The 23184-nt window shown below is 35.9% G+C and overlaps 1 protein-coding gene across 1 annotated transcript; it reads right to left on the reverse strand.

The window, feature by feature from the left end:
- Positions 1-10852: 10852 nt before the first annotated feature.
- LOC149000489 (multiprotein-bridging factor 1a-like) lies at positions 10853-16862 on the reverse strand. The gene is made up of 4 exons (XM_089140412.1): positions 16611-16862; positions 14555-14638; positions 11402-11484; positions 10853-11281 (listed from the first exon to the last, which is right to left on the reverse strand). Exons 1-4 carry the CDS (start codon positions 16750-16752, stop codon positions 11162-11164), a joined length of 429 nt encoding a protein of 142 aa, XP_088996538.1. The 5' UTR covers positions 16753-16862; the 3' UTR covers positions 10853-11161.
- Positions 16863-23184: the final 6322 nt, after the last annotated feature.

Raw genomic sequence — 23184 nt, forward strand, 5'->3', positions numbered from 1 at the left:
TATAGGATTTACCAGCTTAGAGGAAGCATTGCAGGCGTTGTAAGCTGGCCATGGAAAAGCTTGTTCACCCCATCTCTCTCTTCTAAAGCTGAAGCCAAGGGAAGACAGAAGTGAATACTGATTAAGGTTTGGATCTCTCTCTTGGTTGTTCTACTCTGGATGCCAATCCACCACCTATAAATAGAGAGAAGTGAAAATTTTAAAAACAAATAAATACGTAAAGTTCCTTCTTTAATTAACTGGTTGCCCCATCACCCCTGTACGTGCCATTGCTTTTGCTTCACGGCTTTAATTGCCTTTTTTTCTTTTGCTTGTCACTTGAATGCATTGATAAGATACTTGTCTAGAATGTCGGCATTTTTATGAAATCTTTCTTAGCTTCTGTACCCAGCTAAGAAAATTTAATTTTGCTTCGGTGCTGTGGTCCAAATATAAAGAGGTGATCTCAACCATCCATTTTGTTTTTCTTTTTCGTTTGGTTTCAGTGGTGTAATTCAAAAAGTTAAAAACAATTTTAAAAAATTTCAACGGTAGAGAATCTCGACCACCAGAATTAATCTGGACCATGGGCAGCTTAGTGATGCTCAATTATATAATGCGTAGCACTAAAGTTCAACTCAAGAAACTTACGCAGTAAGGTTTACATACTATACTAACCAAGTCTTAGCCTCTAAAGCTAGCTCTGTGTTTTATTTAAACTTCAATTTGGTTTATCAATTTTGAAAGGATCCATCAACATGATTAAAGGGATCGAAGGTGGTTTGGGATGCATGGAGCATGCTACTATACAAGAAATTCAAATAGAAAATAATAGTGTGATTACTTTCATAGAAAAGGAAAAATATTATATTTGTTTTTTTGGGTAAAAGGTAATGTTCTTCTTTTTGTGTCCATGTAAATAACTCTTAAAAAAATGTCTATAATTCTACAAAGAATTCTTAAAAGGGTCTACTAAATCAATCTCGACATACAAAGAAGAAAGGAACTTACCACAACCTACTCTCTTTGGAATCACAGCTATTCACATGAGGTATAAAAACCAAATTGTTTTTAAGTCATGGAGCTTGAAACTTTCATGATTTTTACATTTGATTTTACAAAAGAAAAAAAAAACCTAAATTAAATTTGTTATTTTTTCAACCAAGGAAAAAAACATTGCATAAGAGAAAGAAGGAAAACGCGTGGATCCATCTCCTTTTGAGGAACACCCGACCAACTCGAAGAATAAAATCAATTCAGTTTATTGGAGGCCAAGTGAACACAAGACATAATTGGGTAAAAAAAAATGCTTCTCACTCCTTAGTCATTGAAGCTTGCTTTTACAGTTTTGCCTTGTTTTTGATGAAAAATAAAAGAAACAATTGAAGCTTTTAAAACAAATGATAAGTATTACAGCATAATTACTGGTGAAACAAAGGAGCACCCAACGAATTAATAGTAATAAAGAATAATATATTTAGCAATGTGTTAACCCTCCTAGATATCTTTACATTGGAGGCTTAGCAATGAGAAAAGCTATGTTATGGGCACAAGAATTCAAGTTGTCAAAAATAGCTGTGGAATGTGATAGCCAAGCTTTAATCGCTATCATGCAAAAGCATCCTTAGGAGGCAGCTTGGAAACTTTATCCTCTCATATCGGACATCAGAATCCTGGCAACAACTTTTGAGTGGATATCTTTCAACCATATTCCCAGGGAAGCAAATTTTGTAGCGGACGCTTTGGCAAAAGAGGGTGCTTTAGCACAGGAGGCTGTTTTGTATGTACACGTCCCCCCTTCTTATCTTCAGCACTTTATGTTATTTGATGTTCTTTCTTTAGGTTGTAAGCGTGGTTTTTCCTTTTAAATAAAGTTAGCACTTACAAAAAAAAAAAAGTGTTAACCCTCCTCATGTGTGTTTTATTCAAGTAACTAGAACGGAAGTTCTACGGGAAGGAATGGGTTCTTGAAGTTCCACTGTAGGGTTAATCTTTGTTGCTAATGTTTTCGACAAAAGCATGCTTTTTTTCAGAATGAATTAATCGGAATAATTACTATTAAACAATCACAAGAATGAAGAATTGTTAGTATCAAAATCAAGTCATTATCACTAACAAGCAAGATTTGGTTGAATCATAAATGGCTCATTTGGCATGACCCAACATGTTCAATGTGTATTCTATCTAATACCTTGAAGTTAATTCCCAAGCTCTCTGCAAGTTACATAGTTTACATAGTTTCTTAGTGTCTTAATGAGTCTTTTTAATGTGCAAGACAAACTTACTGTTTTGGGAGCCATTGCAATGGTAAGACAGATCTGTGAAGTTTTCTATCCTTGTCCATTCAATTGAAAGTAGTGATATAACTTCTTAACCCTGCTGCTGGGTATCATATTTGCAGCTTTTGGGTTCAAGTTAAGAAATTTTCCTATTACTTTCTTAGCAATTTTGACAAAATCATTAATAAGAAAGAGAGGAACACTTGCATGAATTTTGTTACTGAAGACATTTTAATGATTCACATGTATAACTAATGATCTTTGTGTTTTTGTTGAACACAATGGAACCCAAGGTATTCGTAAATGTACATGAGCACCACATCCCTTGATATTAACATTCCAGATGTGGATGTTCTGCCATTACAAGAATTGTTGGGGGTTTAATTGAACTCTATCATACTACTATTATAAAAGCATGAACTAATGGAAGATGGCCACATTTTCCCCCCTAAAATACCATCAAACTTTCACTAAAATGGTATAATTAATTATGTCCAAGACTATAATTCATCACTCATAAATATAATACTAATTGAAAGAATAATATAATATTTTTTATTAATTGACATTTACTATTAACCTTCAAAGGTCTTGCTTGGAAATTGAAAACGTTTGAAATCCATCAAAACTAAGATTTCTAGATATCCATTTTCACTCATGAACCTCATCATGTAAATTGTTGATATTTCTCTTAGTAAAATTGTTATATATACAAAGATGAAAATAAATCAGATTACTTTAACTTTGCACCCCTGAAAGTTGCAAGATTGGAATATTAGATTACCGATAAATGGATCGATCCACCTAAAGATTGTCCATGGAGAGATCTATCTCCTCTTGACTCTTCCCTACCTATGGAAAAATAAAACGATGCTCACATCAAAATTAAGAAAAATTAATATCAAAAGTTAATAAACCACAAAATAAATCATGCTACATAAGCCCCCTCAACAAAGACACAAAGTCACACATATGCACATGCTACGAGATAGCGCATAGAACACATCTACTTCAATAGCTCCCACTCAGCCCATTAGGCTTCCAATGCCCAAATATCGCTTAGACTATCAGGCTTCAGTTGTTCGGACATTACTCAAATTGTCTAGCTTGGGTTGCCCTAACATCACTCAGATTGTTTGGCTTCTAGTGTTTGGATGGATTGTAAGGCATGCCACAAGCAATCTAAACAAAAAAGGATAGTGTAATTAATTTAATAGAAAAGGGGAAAAAGTTTGTTAGTGATTTTTGTGTAGAATGTAATATTAACATGATTAAAGGGAATGGAGTTGGCTTGGGAAGCATGGAGGATAGAGTAGGCTACAAGCAATTCAAAAAGAAAAGGATAGTGTAGTTACTTTTATAGGAAAAGAAAAATGTTCTGTTTGTGCTGTTGGGCTATTGGGGTAAAAGGTGACGTTCTATTTCTTGTGTCCATCACATAAAGAACTCTTAAAGATGTCTACTGAATCCTATAAAGAAAAACTATTCAAAATGTTTGTTTACTTGTCACTTATAGGATACTTCCTTAGAATGTTAAAGCATTTTTATTAAACCTTTCTCAGCCTCAGTACCAAGTTGAGAAACCTATATATGGAAGAAGCTTTACGTTTTGCCTAGGAAGCTAGCTCTATGCTTCTTTTAAACTTCAATTTGATTTATGAATTTTAAAATAGGAGCCTTAACATATTCATGCTGGACTTAGTCCATCAACATGATTAAAGGGAAGGGAGCTAGCTTAAGAAGCATGGAGCATAAAGCACGCTACAGGCAATCCAAATGAAAAAGGATAGTGTAATTACTTTCATATAAAAGGGAAATGTTCTGCTTGAGCTTTTTTGGTAAAAGACAATATTAACATGAGTAAAGGGGACGAAGTTGGCTTGGGAAGCATGAAGGACAAAGTAGTTTACAAGTAATCCAAACAAAAAAGGATAGTGTAGTTGTTTTTATAGAAAATGAAAAATGTTCTAGTTGTGTTTTTGGGGCAAAAGGTAATGTTTTGTTTCTTGTGTCCACCACATAAATAACTCTTCAAAATGTATACTAAGTCCTATAAATAAAGAATAATCATTAAAAGGGTCTTCTTGCTTATCACTTACACGATACTAACTTAAGAATGTCAATGCATTTTTATGAAACCTTTTGAGCCTTAGTATCAAGTTAGACTCAGTCCATCAACATGATTAAAGGGAACAGAGCTGGCTTGAGAAGCATGGAGCATAAAGCAAGCTACAAGCAATCCAAACAAAGAACGATAGTGTAATTACTTTCATAGAAAAGGGACAATGTTTTGTGTATTTTTGGGTAAAAGGTAACATTAACATGATTAAAGGGAAATGAGCTGGTTTGAGAAGCACTGAGGATAGAGCAAGTTACAAGCAAACCAAACAAAAAAGGAGAAAGCATGTCTTACACAAAGGAAGAAAAACCTTATCCCTTTATAAAAGCGCATGAGGCCTATTTGTTGTCTAAGGGAGTTGCTTGTTAGGGCTTTTCTACATTGGGTTGATTCGCTAATCCATGTGTTTGGTCGTCTTGCTTGGATGACAATCTGAGCCAAGTCATTAATAGGGAGAGGTGAGCGAGCGAAGCTTTTGATGTTGGAGACTTTGCTTCCCCCCTTTTGTTATTAGTCGTAGTAGTGGACATTCTGGTAGGAATGCCTCCTTGGGCGAAGACTCAAAGCGGTGTATTGGTTAAGTACCAAGAGTTGGGATGTACACCCAAAGGATTATTTGGCCAGCACTTTCTTTAAGGTATTTAAACACCCCAAATAGTGCACACGAGTTCTAAGTGCGTTTTCATCCCCAAAATCAAATAACCCCTCCATCGCAGACTGTGCACTCCGTCGCGATGAACTAAGGAATCCGAAAGCTACATTCACCAATCTGTTGTTGACATAGTTTTCAAAACAACTTCACAAAACAAAATGTTTCTTACACTTAATAAACAACCCCTCTCACCTTTATATAGGAGAGTAAAAGATACCACTAAGGGTTGTCTCCAAGAAACACAACTCTCTCTTAAAGCTTGTTTGTTAGCCACCAAACTAGCCTCTAAGAAAAACACTTATTGTCCACTTAGATGTCCATTGGAAAAAGACAATTAATTAATCAAAATGAAAAAATTTTAATTTTCAAATAAAATTACTAAAATTACAATAGTTCTACGTTGTTGAAAGCTATATCCACATGAGGCGTGGGATGTACAACTAAAAAAAGGTCAATTGCTATTTGAATGACTAAACAAATACCAGTTAACAGACCGAACCCACACCAATAACTTTTATATAGAAGGGAAAATGTTCTATTTGTGTTTTGGGGGGTAAAAGGTAACGTTCTGTTTCTTGTGTCCACCACGTAAAGAACTCTTAAAAATGTCTAATGAATCCTATAAAAAACTATTAAAAATGTCTACTAAATCAATCTCAACATATTGGGAAGAAGGGAACCACAAACTACCCTCTTTGGAATCCTAGCTATTCACACGAGTTATAGAAACCAAATTATTTTTAAGACATGGAATTTGAAACTTTCATGATTTTACATTTGGTTTTCAAAAAAGGGAAAAAAAAAAAAAACACTAGATTAGGTTTGTTATTTTTTCAACCAAGAAAAGATACATTGCATAAGAGAGAAGGAAGGAGAATGTGTGGGTCCCTCTCCTTTTGAGGAACACCCGACCAACTCAAAGAATCAAATCGATTCAGTCTATTGGAGGCCAAGTGAACACAAGACATATTGGGTTTCTTGCTTTTTATCTCAAAGCAAAATCCATCTTTGTTTTTTTACCATTTTTTTTGTGGTAAAAAAAAATGCTTCTCACTCCTCAATCATTGGAGCTTGCTTTCGCTTAAATTTTGATGAAAAAGAAAAGAAGCCATTGAAGCTTTTAAAGCAAACTTTTTTGGAGAAAGGGAGCTTTGATTAAATAAAGAGAAAAAAAAAAAAAAAAGTTCCGAAGATTTCAACCCCATCCCGAACAAAAGGAGTTTGATAACGTGGCGGACTTAGCTAATACCTCCCAAGAAATCCATTTAGCTGCAGATGCTCTTCAAACTAGGAGTTAGTAACCGTTGGATAATGATGAAGAATGACATCTACACCCATCATCTTTATCTTTATCTTAAAAATTTATTTTTAATATTTTTTTAGGGGAGGCAAATAGTGGTATTTCACATGTGGAATGAGAAAAATAAGAAAAAAAATGAAGGAAGTAATCAAATTAAAAAAAAAAAAATGGGGGGGGGGGGGGAGGGGGGGCATGGCCCCTGGCCCCTATGTGGCTCCGCCACTACCAAGATTCCCTGGATTCTCGAACACTAAATGACCCAATTGCCCTTGGGCATAAATTATAATTCCTTACAAAACTTGTGTTGAAGACTATATCTTCACATTGTGGTTATATGATGAACCACGTAATCCTTCAAGCAAGTCTGTGTTGTCTTCTCTGCTGGTTCAAGCAAATACTCTTGATTCAAACTCTGTATAATAACTGTGACAGGTAACCTAATGTATATCATTGGGCAACTGGGTACTTTAGCTTGAAATGCATTTTTGTTGTTACGAAAGGTTTTGGTAAGGATTTCATTCCATCTTTGCCTTTTGAGATTGTGGCCTGAATCCTTTTGAAGATATTTCATGGAACTCAGATCTTAAAATTTTGAAAAATTGCTTAGTGATTTGCTTGCTTTGCTGAGTTGGGTTGATGGGGGAAGCGCTTTTTAAAACCATCAGCAGACCCTGATTGGGGTAAGCAAAGCAAAGGTTGGGCGATCATGCAGCGATATCTTATCCATTTATTTAAATTCATTGAAAAAAATTTGTGTAATCTGTTAGCAAAGCTACGATTTTGTTTTCATCGTGAGCAGCTATTTTCACTGTGACGATGAAGTGAACATTACTGTCCGGGGTTGGATTCTACAAGATTTTTCAACCCTCAACCTTGACCTTAATGTTGATTATAGAACGATATAATTATTCATAATTCCATATTATTTATCGACTTATATCAATTAGGGTTAGACCAGATGAAACATTCAATTTGAACCCTAATCCAGCATCAGAGCATTTTGGCCTAGACCAGCCCTTGAAGTAAGACTTTAAGCTCAAACTAAATATTCTTATCTCATCACATCAACTAGATTATAGATATTGATTTGAGCAAAAGAATTGATTTGTGCATTCAAATAAATACCCATTTTTCTTGTAGTGAGCTTTGCCTTCTCTAATCTGAGATTGAATAAATACTGATACGTATCCCTTTGCTGCCATTTCCAAGAAAAACCCAAGTGCCTCAGAGAGTCCTAATATGTAATTCGTGCTATTCTTTTCTGGGCAGAAGTTAATTTCCACAACAATCGCCAGAAAGGTGGCAAACACGCTAACCCAGAAATAAGCTTTGCCCTCTCTCTCTCCCTCTCTCTCTTTTACATTTGAGACATCCTAGTACTCTCTCTGTGTCTCTCTGTGTCTTTCTTTCTCTTTTACATTTGAGAAATCCTAGTAAAGGTAAGGCGAAGCCAAGTGACTGTATGTGCATGCAACTGTGTAGTCATTGGTAAGTCAAAAGAGAAGTAATGTTGAAGCTTTACCTACCTTCTTGCTTTTTTTTCTTCTTTCTCTCTCTCTTTACATTTGAGACATCCTACTATCCTAGTAAAGGTAAGGCAAGCCAAGTGACTGTGCAGTCACTGGTAAGTCAAAGTAATGTTGAAGCTTTACCTACCTTCTTGCTTCTCTCTCTCTCTTTGGCATCTAGTAAAGGTAAAGAAAAGAAAAAAGGGTGATATTACATTTGAGACTATGCAATCATGGGTACGATAGTCATACAGAAACAATGCTGAAGCTTTACCTACCCAGCTTGCTTGTCACTCATAGTATATTTATCTATAATGTCAAAAGTATTTTTATGTATGAAACCTTTCCCAGCCTCTGCACCCAATTAAGAAACCTATATGTGTGTGTGTGTGGAAGAAGCTTTTACATACTGGCCAAGTCTACCCTCTCAAGCTAGCTCTAGCTGTGCTCCTTTAAACTTCAATTTGTATGATTTAGTGAATTTTGAAGGAGTCTTAACATACTCATGTTGGACTCAACCCATCAATATGATTAAAGGGAGCGGTGTTAGCTTGAGAAGCATGGAGCATAAAACACGCTACAAGCAATCCAAACAAAAAAAGATACTGTAGTTACTTTCACCCGTCCTTGGATTTTGGCCTTGTCCTTAACCTTGATTTTGGCCATGATTTCGTCCCTGATTTAGGCGTCTATCTTGACCCTCATTTTGTCCATGATATTGACTCTAATTGTGTTCCTAATCCTAGCCATGATTTTGGCCATGATCCTGACCTTAATTTTGTCCCTAGTCATGACTTTGATCCTGACCTTGATTTGGCCCTTGACTTTAACCACAAATTTCATCCTAATATTGACCCTCATATTAACCTTGATTTTCACCTTAAATCACTTTTATCATATTAAACAATGAGCTTATCTTTCATATTACTTTTTAGGATAATTTTCATTTGGAGTCTGGAGACCTTTGACCTAAGTCATTTTAGTCCAAAAAATATTAGCATCTTTCATTTGAAAACCCTTACGTTATTTCAAAAACCCAATCAAGGTTAGATAGTTATTTTTGTGACAAGATATCCTTTTTTGTAGAAGACTAAACTACCCTTGATTTATTATTTTGGTGACTAAGATACCTTTTCTTGTAGAAGACTAAAACACCCTTGATTTACTTTTTAATAAGATTTTGTATAAGGATTTTAATTTATCTGACAATTTTGAATGAAAACATAAGGCTTAACTCTGAATATAAACTTTTTGTTTATCAAATCCGTTGATGAAGTTTTGTTCATTGATGAGGTTCACATGCTTGACATTGAGCGCTTTTCATTTTTGAACCGAGCACTAGATAATGAAATGGCATCAATTCTAGTTGTTGTCACCAACAAAGGGATCACAATCATTCAAGGCACAAACTACAAGTCTCGTCATGGCATACCTATTGATCTTCTTGATCGATTGTTCATCATCTCGGCACCTTCTTGGCTTTTAATGTCAAGGATCTTACCTATCTCATCTTCTGTGTAGGGCTGTGAAACATTTTAAGAAAAAAACTTAGAAGTCTTATTGCTCTTTTATTATTACTACTAATATATATATATATATTAGTAGATTCAAAAAAAAATTGTAATATTAGTAGATTCAAAATTAACAATACGTAAAATTATGCATTTTGTCGATTATATGGTGATTCAAATTTAATTAGGGACAGGAAAATAACCAATCAAGAACAAGGATAAGGCCATTAAAGATAGGACAAGTTTAGTAAGAGATGGGGACAGATAAGGCCAATTAGGGTCAGGATTAGGGCTAATCAAGGTTAGGATCAGGGATCAGACATATCAGGATTAGGGACAGGGCCAAGGACAGGGACAAGGTCAATCAGGATTAGGGATAGAGACAGAGCCAATTATGGACAAGGACGGGACAAGGTCAGGGCCAACTGGTCCTTACTTGGCCCACTCAGGTGAAAATGGGCTTGGCTTGGCCTTGTAGGACTTAGAATCAAGGACAAGAATCCTTTGAATTAGGATCAAGACATGAATAAGCTTAATTAAGAATATGTAGAGCTAGGCTTGGAATTGGAGAAGCTTGGCCCAGAGAGTCCTATTGCAACCCTAATTGGTAGTAATCAAACTCAAGTTATTATCAATAACAAGGAAAATCTGGCCATGCCTTACACTAAATCATATAGGTAGTGAAGGCAGAATCCCTTCACCAATCTTCTTCCTTTTCTGTAGCATTTGACAACCCCCAGCTCCTTCCTACCATGAGTTATCTGATTTTCTCGCTATTCATTTCTATCAGCTTGAAAAACTTGATTATTTATTAGTTAGATAAGTAATTTTATTCCAGTGATTACTGTTTTTTAAGGATTGGCGGCTGTGAGCAATTCTGTTTTGATTCTGCTGTCATTTTAGTATTTCCGATCTCTCAGTTGCTAAAACTCAACAAGATTGGCGGCTGTGAGCAATTCTGTTTTGATTCTGATGTCATTTTAGTATTTCCGATCTCTCAGTTGCTAAAACTCAACAAATGAAGTCTGGTGAAAGGAAAATTCCTTGACCTTCTGTCTACTATTCACCTTTAAAAAGAATTCGGATCATCACCCCGTCAGGGAGCACTCCCCGACGGGTTTACTACCACAAATCTTGGGTTTACTACCACAAATCTTGTGGGGCCAGGGATAAAAAATAAAAAAAAATAAAAAAACCCATCACCCAACCCTTAAGTCCCCTATATTTATGGTGGTAAAGCCGTCGGGGAGCACATCCCGATTCCTTCAAAAATAGGATTTAGGTCAAAGAATATTTGAATTATTTTAATATATAAGATATTTTGATCATATCGTGGCAAAGTAGGGGTGTGCAAGTAAAAAGCTCAACTGAAAAAGAAATAATAATAAACAGTTTGGTCATAAAACTGAAACATTGTCATCAATTAACTTTTTTTGAATATCAAGAGAAATCGATGCAAAATTATTTTTTTTAAAACTAAAAATGACCTAAATCAAACCTCAAGTGGTCCAAATAAAAAATTACTCTAATTTTATTTAGGGTCAAGAGGAGTTGAAAGCGAAACTCAATTGTCGCAGGCAGCTTATCCACTATAAGACAGAAGAAGCCCCTAGCAAACAGCTTTGATTTCACCATTTACCCAAGACTTGTCACAGAGCCAATTTTAAGAATTTCATTCCAGCGTATATAAACAGCAGGAAGTAATAGACAGTTTGGCGATTACACACAAAAGTCGGGTTCCAGAATTTACTTCAAACTCAAAAGATTGATAACAACTCAACTTTCGTCTCTGATCAGTTCAACTGTAAAATCTCTACTTCTTTCCTCGCAGTTTTGCGCCAAGAACCTTCTCCAGTTTGATAATAATTTGTTGATTTGGAATTGCTTTCCCACTCTCATATTCTTGAATCACTTGAGGCTTCTCATTGATCATCTGCAGATAATAGTTGCAAGCCTTCAATTTATGAATCAGGGTACCCTTCTCCCTTCACCCCCAGAATCCATAGAAAGGAATTAATATAGGAAGAGTATGTGGGAGGCACAAGAAAGATACCTGTGCAACCTGTGCTTGAGTGAGCTTCTTGTCCATTCGGGCTTGCATGATGGCTTTCTTCAGTTCTGTAGGTACGCGTTCATCTAGTTACAAACAAGTAGCATATTTATCAGTACTGTTCTCGGCATTAATGGCTGCAAAGCATCTAGCACAGTATCAATAAACGCAAAATGGTTCACACAGGCTTAGATAATAAAGAAAAACAGCACCTAAGCCGCAAGTAAAAATCAAAAAGGAAAACTATACCAAAGACTGCCTAAGTAGGATATAGAGGCTGTTATACAGTAAGTCTGCTACTCAAGTTGGATGTGCTCTGGTTATACCAACTTCAAGGCAATGGATTCTGATGAGGTATAGAAATCATTCATCAAAATATATATATCCGTTGGGGACGAAGTAGGAATATTTTAGTATATTAGTAAAGAAATGTAAATCTTACGAAGGAGTCGTCTTAAAAGATGCAACTGCTAAGGATAAATAGGGATACTTTGGTCTAGTGCAAGAGTATACCAAAGAGCACATTCTTGTCTCTCTTGAGACTCTCAACTGGGGTCCCCAGGAAAACCCCAAACAACTCGACTGCTATTTAATACGTGGGGCAAAACTGAAAACTCCAAAATTACAATAAAAAAAATAATCTATGGTAACCCATGGACTAATCCAAACCCAAAATAACCCATACCCAGCCACTAGGACTCAAAAAGTTGCCTATGGACAATGCTCCTCGTCGAAGCATACGACTCCAGCAATCCAATAGGCTCTGAACTTGTCATTGATCCACATAAATGCTGCTGTGGGATGATCTCTACACTAGCATAGCTGGCAGACTCAAAAATCTCATCTAAGATTGATGTCCCCATCAGATATCCAACCTAGAAGTCGTTTTTTATGTTAAAATATCCAAAAAAAATTTGTTTCAGAGTCTAGTTTAATTGATATAAAAAATTTGGGTTAAATTGAGTTCCAGCTCTGTTTATTCCATTTTTATTGTTTTGATACATCCAGAATCAAATAGAATCTGTGTAATAAACTTGTGGAACAGATTTTCGTCACAAAATGTGGAGATAAGGTTCATACACTTTGAACAAAACATCGATACAAGCTTAGAAGTTGGACCCACCAATTTTTTATGCAAACCTTTTCCCATATCCTTAAAACAATTCCTTTCAGCTCTATGGTTATTTTGGAAATCTCAAACCAGTCCATATAGATTTTGTTAAAACCCTAACAACCCTTAGGATTTCAATTTTGTTTCCTAGTCTTCCCCTCCAATTCTCATCTAGATCAGAACAACCCATATCTTTCTTAAGAGTTTCCCACAACTTTCCTATCAACCCATATCACCCCTAAGAGCTTCCCACAACTTGTCTAGATACCCATAGTCATTTCTAATTTATTAGTTGGAAGATTCTGGGCAAAACCTTGATTTTAGGGAGACCATCTAGAAACCCTAACCCTAAAATTGGGTTTCCATCACTCTCCCATTGTACTGCTTTCTTTCTTTCTTCTTTGGCTCTTTTTTGTTTCTTTTATTTCTTTCTCTGTCTGCTAGATCCTACTGCCTTTCTTCCTTATTCTTTCTTGTTTATTTCCATCCTTACTCTGCCCATCAGACCTTACTGCCTTCCTTTTATTTTATTTTCCTAATTTCTTTTCTTTTCTTTCTTCAACCTAACAACAGCCTGTTGTCCCAATCTTTGTGTCGTTTGTTCCAAGTTCCCTACCCCAAGTTTCATTCCCTTTTTCCTTTTCCTTTTATTTGTTCGCTATCCATAAAATATTTGTAGTGTTCCTTGTCTTCCATTCATAGCTTTAATAATTATTGATTTTCCCTCTTTCTTAGTACAAATACCCTATCCCTATTTCATTATTGTTAATTCCCTAACCATATATCCAGCCCCATCGGAACCAGCCGGTATACTTCATTTCCCTTGTTATCTATCTTATAGACAATTTTGACCGAAATGCCTGCATTTTTTAAAAATCCAAATGAAATTCCAATTATTTCGAAAAAGTTACAGGTTTCGACTGAAATTTCGGAGACTTCAACCATTTCGGAGGTTTCGACCATCTTGACCGAAATTTCGACCATTTCAACATTCCAACTTGTTTTTCCTCAGTTTTTGTTGATTTCATTCTCATTTTCACCTAATTTCCACGACTCCTTTGCCTTCAAGCACTTCTTTTGCTCATCTTTTGCTTCCAAAGCCACAACAGCTACAAAGAAAACTAAAGGCAACAATAGAATGTGAAACATGAGCCATACCCAACAGTTCCAAACTTCCCATTTTATTTTTGTTTAGTTTATGCCATAAATGATCTTGCCTTGCCTTGAAATTAATATATGTTTAGCCTAGGACTATGATCTATGATTGTGTTTTATTAAACTTATTTTTTTATTATTTGCTACCATTTTTTCATTTTCTGATTTTAATAATTATTTTCAAATTACGTATTTTTATTTTATGTATATATGATATATGGGCTTAAACTTAATATATGTGAGACACCATCACTTGATCTAGTTGGTCATTTTATTTTATTGACTTGTTGTATATGTAACTATTCTATCAAACAATCATGTATGCTAATGATTCTATGCATGTATGCAATGCAGTTTGTACTTGTCGGAACCATTTGTTAATATACTTGAATGATAATTTTTTTTTTGGCAAAATACTAGTTCCATTGTGTTTATTATGTTTTAAATAGGTAGAAGGCAAGAAATCAAATAAAATGGATGTCATATAAGGCTTGAAACCTAGGGTCTAAATTAAAAAAAAAAAAATCATATGTTTCGACCGAAATTTCGGTTGAACCTAAAAATCTCAGCCTTTTCTTGGGTCAAAATCCTGGTTTTGACCGGAATTTTTTCCTTGATCTATCTTTAGTTATCCCCCATCCCATATTTCCTTTACTTTTGCAGTAGGTACAGTTGTGTTGTTCCTTTTCTTTACATAGTTTCCTTTGCTGTCTTCTCATGTTAGAAACTGGATCAACTCTTAGTAAGGCAAATGTTAAACCAAAACGAGTATATGAACCATTACTGGAAAGGAAATGTAAAACTACATGGATAACAGCTACTGGCACAATCAAAACAAATAAAACATCATGCCTATGGGTCCAGAGAAAGAACAAGTTGAATAAACTCACGAGCAAGATTTTCTGTTTCATCATCAAGCTTCCTTGTGTTCAAAGAAGTACTGCTAGACGCAGCTTTGTTTGTTCCTGCAGTAGCTATAAAAGATAAAAGAGGAATTATCAACAGAGTAAGAATTGAAAGCTATCATTTGATATAGACACTGTACCACATAGAGAACTTTGTAACTACAATTGAAAGGCCACACACTAAAAAATTATAAAATAAAATCGTAAAGTGATTTAGTAGAAGAAAGAAAACTGTTCATTAGGGCCTGTTTACATGAACAGTTTTAAGAGGTTTTGGTGCCTAGTTTGACCCAGCCTTTGGGCTAGCACATGAAGAGTTCACACGTTTCAGTTTTTGGCCATCTCAACAGCTGGCATGGATGAGAGATGCTGCCAGTATACTTTAGGGGTCTTACATGTTTGGTTTCTATTTTCAGTTCTGGCTATTTCTAAATATTGATGTCTAGTCAATAGCTAGATAGGTAGGATTTATATTTTCTAGGAACTCTCTATTTTAACATTCATTACTTTTCCAGCTATCTTGACAGTGAAGCATTTTCCCCTCACCATTGGGAGTTGCTAATATGGTAATGTTGAATTCAAAATTATAGATAAAGATGATACCCTTTCCTATCCCCACAATTTTGGTTGAGTGCTTGAAAGCCTTGTCTTCTTCCATGGAGCAGCAGCTTGTGGTAAACCAAGATACAGCCCTCAGTGGTGAAGCAGTTCCTACAGACCAGGGGTTGTAAAAGCACTGGTCATATCCCTCCTCCTTCCCTTCTCTGTTTCCCTCAATTCTACCCAGCAGTTTTCCCATAACTAACCTTCACAGTATAAACTTTATTTTCAGACAACATCAGTAGATATTTACATCTGCATAATTCACCAGATCTGTTCTTCTGATGCTTGATAGAATTGTTTAGTGTCTACTCCCGGCCGTCTGACAGTGTCGCATCTTGACCTTCAGACTCATTTTCCCCCCCCTCTTTTTTCTTTTCTAACCAAAAGATTAATCTGAGATTTAAGTACGTTGATTTAATCTGAAGTCCATTATAGCTTGATTGATTGTAAGTGTTCAATCTCCCTAGTTGCTAATTATTTTCCATATTCTCTAATGTTTATTCCAGGTTGTGTCTCCATCCCCACTGGATGAACCTCAACTTTGAAGCATGCAATCAGCCGCACAGGACCTTTGCCAACAGTGTTATCAACCCCATCTGACATCCTGATCCAGGGTTATTGATTCTTCCATTCTCTGACCACAAATTCTGCGACTCTGACCTTTCTCTAGATCTGTTTCCATTGTCCAGTTTCAGCCAACCATAACTTCATTAAAGGAAGTACCAAACAACTATAGAAAACCCAACACATAGGTTAAGAAAAATAAAGGAAAAGATGCATGAATGGTCCCAATGAATAGACAGGATGAGTTAAAATATCATCTGTGCGAGCATTAATTAAGCCATCTAGGCACCAGGTAGAATATCAAAGTTTAAACCTTATCAACACAAGTGTTGCCTAGCAATTAAATTAAAATCAAGCTTTGAAATCTCTCAGCATCTTTTTTTCTTTTTTTTTGGGGTAAAACTCTCTCACCATCTTCGAGTCAAATAGAGATGAAATGATATATATCAAAAAACTCACACCATTCTCGAGTCGAATGGGGATCAAGTTATATTCAATTCAATACTGGCGTGACTGATATATCCAAAAATTATACTCAAAGAACCAAAAAGAAAAATGAGAGAAAATATTCTCCAGACAATGAGGTAGATGTTAAATTTGAAACTTAAATCTCAAATGGAACCAAATTGCAAATTGAAACTCATTCAATTTGGCATGCAGTAGAAAACTCTTAAGTGTTCAAAATAAAGTTTTCTTCTTATTCTTCAAGGAGACAAAAATTTATGCCTATTAACCAGAAACCAGCGATGAAAATCAGGATCACGTCAGGGATATAAAGCCAAAAGAAATATGACAAAAAAAGATAGAAACAAAGCAATAGAGTGGATGATGAAACCTAAACCCTAGGTTTCATTGAGGGAAGCAAAAAACATACACTTCTTCAAGGTTTCTATTTCAGCCCCCGTGCGGCGAGCGGCGTTAACAGCTTTTTCGTCCTTCTTAGCCGCCGCGGTCGGTGCCTTCTTTCGAATCACCACCGGTTCCCAGTCCTGCGTCAACGGACCAACTCCAGCCATTTTTCCTGCTTCGCTTTGATTTTCGCTTCAGAAATGACAATTGAGAAATGATTCACACTCTTTCTCAGGTTTTAGGGCTACGCTTACAATCGACGCTGGAGGTGTTCGCCTATATATATCATATATGTATATATATCCTTCCCCCAAAAAAAAATTATATTCTTTAAAGCTAAATATTGCATGTAAATAATATTTGGATGATTAATCTGCTTAATTTAAAAAAAATAAAAATATCTGGTGATTGAAACCAACATCTCTTAGTGAAAGAGGTCATGTATTCAACTCTAGCTGAAGCATATTAATATCTCCATCCAGACTTAATAAAGCCCTTTGTTAAAAAAAAATAAAATAAAATAAAAATTGGATATACATTCCTATGCTCGTGCACCGATACATTTACACCCTTTAAATGTTTACTTTATATTTAACATTATATACCAACCATATGTCTATCTTTAGATAATAAAGTTAAGTTATGGCTCAATACTTTTTAAATTCTTTAACAGAAATAAAAAAATAATGGGTAATTTTCATCTGGACCCCTTGAGGTTTGATCTATGTCACTTTTAGTCCAGTTTAAGTTTTTTTTTTGCATATGGTTCCCTTGTGGTTTTAAGAAATGATTAAATAAGGACAAATTTAAAAGAAAATGTCAGTTTAATAAATTTGTGACGAAAATACCCCGGTGTCTTTTGGATATTTTTATTTTTTATTTTTTTAAAGTTTTAATCTACTTAAAGAGATTGTTGTTCTGTCTTCTTCCTTCCGTAGAAGACGAACCTTCCGGAGAAGACAGCCTCCTCCAAATCTATCACTTGTAAACTATTGAAAAGTGTTCGTCTTACCAACCCCATTGTGTTATCCGATTGAGGTTTTATTGGATCGTAATGGGTAATTGATTTTTTCAAAAATGTAAGAGCACTAGTCAGACGAGAGATTTATGGATATTCCAAAGCAATCAAACTTGAAACATAAACTAAATTCAACGATCAACTAGAGCCTTCAAAACCACGACACCGTACAAATTTTGATAAAGTAATTGAGAAAAAATTAATCAGGTTCGTTTATAAACTAGAAAGACACCAGCAGGGAAGGTGTGGAAAATTTCGTCGAGTGTTTTTAAAACTTTTTTTTTGAAGGGAAGTGGATATTATTAAAGTTAAAATAAATTAAAAAAATCCAAAGGACACAGGGGTATTTTCATCACAAAATTTATTAAACTAAAGGTTTCTGTTAAGTTTGTCCTTATTTAATCATTTCTTAAAACCACAGGGGAGCCATATGCAAAAGGAAACTTAAAATGGACTAAAAGTGACATGGATCAAACCTCAAGGGGTCCAGATGAAAATTACCCTAAAATTTGAAAAGGGAAGGATCGTTTTATCTACTAGTAGTGCTGCTAAGTGATTGCAACTACTAATTTTTAGATAGATTTTCAATTACCCTTAACTTATTTAAAAAAAGAAAAAAAAATCAAGGCCAAATACATATCTTTAAAAATTAACAGTGTTATTCATAGGAAGACATTTGATTAAAAAAATAATTCAAGAGGTGTACCATTGAAGATTTAATTAGTTGGTAATGACCGACATCTCTCAGTGAAGAGGCCATGAGGTCCATACTCCCTATGGTATATGTATTAGTCCCTTTCTAATATAAAAGCTACCGATTCTAAATTAAAAAGAAAAAAAAAAAAAAAAAAGTGTACATATAATTTGCTCAAAGAAATTCAAGGGTTGTAAATATAATTTGCTTACCGGAAAGCAATAACATGGAAGTCCATGTTTGAGAGGTGGCTGAGGTACTTCTGGTCAAGAGGAGTCCCTGTAGTAGGTCAGGTTACTGTAGAAGAGTATGACCAACTTCGAGGTAGCAAGGCCCTATCATGTGGAGTATGCAACCCATCCTAGTGTGTTCAACCGCTAAGTGACTCGGAACGCAACTACCTCCTCTATTGCCACATAACAGCCGTACTCGATGGATGCATCTAAAAAATGGTCATAGTATATATGATTGGCCTCCTTTGTCTTAAAAAATGAGGGTTGTTAGGCCCCTGTCTGTCTCCACAACCCCTATTACGTGCTTGACGACCTTCACAGGCAATCATGTGGACGCTTGACAAACCAAAATGAGAAAGGTGAGTTGTTAGTGGATGTTGCATAGTGAAAATCATGCAAAGAAGTGTTGTGGGTTGTTAGGTGAAGTTTATAAATTAGAGTTTTCACAAAATTGGTTTCTAAGAAGTAAAAATGGAAATGGAAGGAAGTGAAATTTGTGTGGAGTGATGCTTGTTAGAAGAGTTTCCAGGAGTGGAAGAGTATACAGATGAATGCTCTAATGTAGACAATACCAGGTAGCTCTAGAGGTTTGATAGTTTACACCAATGCCTCTAAGGTTGGATTTGGTTGTGTGTTGATGTTGCATTATAAGTTGGTGGCATATGCTTTGTGGCAACTCAATGAGTATGAGTATAATTATCCTACTCATGACCTATAACTTACAATTGTGGTATTTGCTTTGAAGATTTGGCACTATTATTTATATGGCGAAAGGATTGCTTCTAAACTAATCATAAGAGACTAAAGTACTTCTTCACATAGAAGGAGTTGAATATTAGACAGTGTAAGTGTTTAGAGTTGGTGAAAAAAGGGTAGGTAAATGTGGTTGTTGATGCCTTGAGTTGAAAGAGCAAACGTGAATCAGTGGATTTAGCTTCTCTCAATAAGCCATTAATGAATTCTATTATTAAGATGGGGTTAAAAATCATTCATGAAGGTTCAAATAATGATACTTGCAACACTCTCTGCTAGTTGTCTTTGAGAGACAAGGTTATTAGTCTACATGCCATTGATCCTAAGCTGACTAAGAAGATCGAGAAGACTGCTTCTGATCCCCAAGAAGTGCCTAATTTCTCTTTGACCTTTGATAGAGCTCTTGTTTTCATAGGGAAATTGTGTGTTCCAACTGTAGAAGAACCTAGGAAAGAGATTCTGAGTGAGGCTAATCAGCTTGTGTTCACTGTGCATCCAGGTAGTACGAAGAAAGAGCACTTATGGAGGATTAGATTGAAGAATGATGTTGAAGATTTTGTTTCCAAGTGCAATGTGCCAACGAGTCAAGGCCATTTGATAACACTCTCATGGTCTTTTCAAATCACTCACAGTGCCCAATTGGAAGTGGGAAGATATCAAGATACTTTCATCACAGGCCTATCTCGTACCAGTAAAGGTATGGATACAATGTGAGTGATAGTTGATAAGCTAACCAAATCAACCCATCTAATTCTAATAAATATTACTTACAACAAATTGGTGAGATTGTATGTTTACAATATTTTGAGATTAAATGAAGTTTCAGCAAACATAGTATCAAACAAAAACCTGAGGTATACCTTGAGATCTTGGGGTAGTCCGTAGAAAACAATGAGGACCAAGTTGAATCTTAGTATGGCGCATCATCCTTAGTCAGATGGCCAGCCAAAGAAGATGATTCAAATCCTAAAAGATGTGCTCCAGGCATATTTGGTTGATATAGGTGGAGATTGGGATAAACACTTCACTTTGGTAAAGTTTGCCTATAATAATAGTTATCAGTCTACCATTAATATGACTTTGCTCAAGGCTTTGTATGGGCGGACTTGCAAGACGTCTCCTTATTGGGATGAAGCTAGTGAACATCGTATTTTGGGTCCGGATTTAATTAAGATGATTGGTGCTATGTTGATTAGATCAAAGAAAGGATAAAGGTTGTTCAGTCTAAGTAGAAAGCTTACGCAAATAAGAAGATGACTCATTTGGATTTCCAAGTAGGTGAGAGAAATTTATTGGAGGTGTCATCTATGAAGGGGGTGATGAAGTTTAACATCAAGGGAAAGTTTAGCCCAATCTCAAATTGGGAGCAAAAGATCCGATCAAAGAGAAGTATCTTCATCTTTTTTGGAACCCAAATATGATTAAATTTTGGGGATTGAACTTTTTTAAAGGGGGTGGAAGGATGTGAAATTCCTATGATCCTAACTCAAAACTCTACTTATAGGCCAGAGAATGTATAGATCCAGTGAAACGAAGTTGTGGACCATCTAGTTTGAGACCATTGAATCAACATCTGGATCTGTGAACTTAGATGGTGGAGATCAATGTTTTGCTATCGTTTGGTATTTGATAGAAGGAAGGACTTAAACTAGGTTGGAATGGTGGATTACCAACTTCCGGGAGATGGAAGGTAGATGATACTCAAGTCTAGGTATGAGTCTTAGAACTCTCCAATAGCTTGCACTCATATTTGAACCATGCTAGACCAACTAACCTTTTTGTTGCATGATAGTAGTAGGGGCAGTTGGTTGCCAATTTGTCACCCAGGGTACCTGGTTGGTCAAGACAATACGGGAGATTCATGGTTTTATTGATCCTTGGCTTAAATTAAAAGGCTCTAAACCCTGATTTCATGATTATTCTATTGTTATACGACCAAGGGTTCTAAAGTGAGTTAGAGGTAGCGTTTGGGAGAGAGGAAAAGCAATGCTTGCGGAAAGTTTGGATCTTTATCTGATTTTCTATCTTGAAGGTAAGAACATCAATCTTTTCACTTCCTTTCTGTTCTTTACTATTTTTGAAGGGGTTCGGCCAGATTCTCTTTGGGCTTTGACAATGAAAGGCAAATACTTTTTTCACTCATCCGTCTTGAAGTCTACTTGCCAAAAGGAGCTTCATGGGGTTGGAAAAGTATTGTAACTAGGAAAGAAGTTCTTAGGAAAGGCCTAATCAAGAAGACTGGTAATGGCATTGATATTAGGATTCACATTGACTCTTTAGATTCCTCAGTTGCTGAATCATTTGGTGTCGAGCCCCCTTCTCTTGGGAGGGCCTACAAGAGTCCATGAATTGATTTGGTGGAATTCCAAATCCTGGAACACAAGTTTGATGAGGTATTTCTTATCCAATCGGGAAATTAGGGCCATTCGACAAATACTAGTCTAGCTAATGATGTTAAGGATAAGTGGGCTGGGAAGCATTCAAAGAAGTGGGTTTTCAATGTTAGGACAACATATTACATGGAACTCACCTATGAATCTGTGCAGGGAAATCTTGGGAGCTCTTTGGTGGAGCAAAGCTTTTGGGGGAAAATCTGGGCTTTCAACACCTTGCCGAAGGCTCATTGTTGCTTCCTGGGGGCTCAACTTCCAATTCCATCCTTCTCCTTGATCCTTTCTTGTTTGGATCCTTCTTGTAGTTTGTTGCTTTATTCCTTTTAATATATTTATTTATTCATCCAAAATATACAAATTTCCTATGCAAAGCTAGGCATGAAGTCCTAGCTATGTGTGGTACATTATATGAAAGGCAAGGCTCTTCTACCCCCATTATGTTATATATGTTTAAATTCATATGAATCAGTTGTGCACACTTTGTTTAGATGCAGCCATGCCCAACATTGTTGGAAAGCTTACCTTTAAGGCTCGACACTTCTACCTTTACAGGCAATTGTATTATAGACTGGATTGAATTTATTGGAAATAGGTATCAAAACTCAGAACATTGCCCATGTCCATACCCGCCGGAGTCTTTTAAGTTGGGTAATCTGGAAAGCTAGAAATGAATATTGTTTATCAAGAAATGTGCCTTGTTTACATAGATCGATTACTTTATTCCAGAATTTATTGAATGATTTGGACCTATCTTTGTCTTCTACAGTTGCTGCTCATTTAGGAGAGCTGAACCAAAGTGCAGAGGCTGATAAATCAGGTTGGTTTGTCTCAAGCATCATTGACTGAGCAACTGGTGGATAGCACGGCTTATCTAGCTTATGTTGGTGGAGCATGGGATTCATCTTCAAGTAGGGGTGGCCGAAGGTGTCTATTTTGGGATTAGCAACTGCCTGTCATGCATATTCATTAGCCCAGACAGAGTTGGAGGCGATTAGGGATGCTTTTCTTATGGCTATAAGTTTGAGCTTGTCAAAACTTAGTTATTTTTTCAGATTGTAAGGCTGCGGTTCTTGCCTTGAATGGGCAATCCAATTTGTTAGATTGGATTTCTAGCAGCATTTTCTCTTATCTCCACTATGAGTGTTGCTCCTGAGTGCCAAATATAAGTTGTATGTCGACAGACTCGAATTGGGTTCTGTCAAATTCTGGCAGATTATTGCCAAAGTGATTTTTTGAATCTTTGCCTTTGAATAAAAATAATGATTATATTGGTACATTTTGATTCATTATTGTGTATCAATCTTTGCCAGCTCTACATATGTTGAACATGACCTTTTTTGTTTTTTTTGGTAAACGGATATTTAATTAGAAGACGGACAAGAAAAACCCAAGACATCCTGATTACAAAGATCGAGAAGCCAATGAGTGGAATTAGACCATACAGTCCGACTTGCACGGACTGGGCCTTCTTAGCTAGGGAATCGGCTACACAGTTAGCTCACCTAGAA

This window comes from Hakea prostrata, chromosome 11, assembly GCF_041222555.1.
Source record: "Hakea prostrata isolate BN-2017 chromosome 11, UWA_Hpros_2, whole genome shotgun sequence".
Lineage (NCBI taxonomy): Eukaryota > Viridiplantae > Streptophyta > Magnoliopsida > Proteales > Proteaceae > Hakea > Hakea prostrata.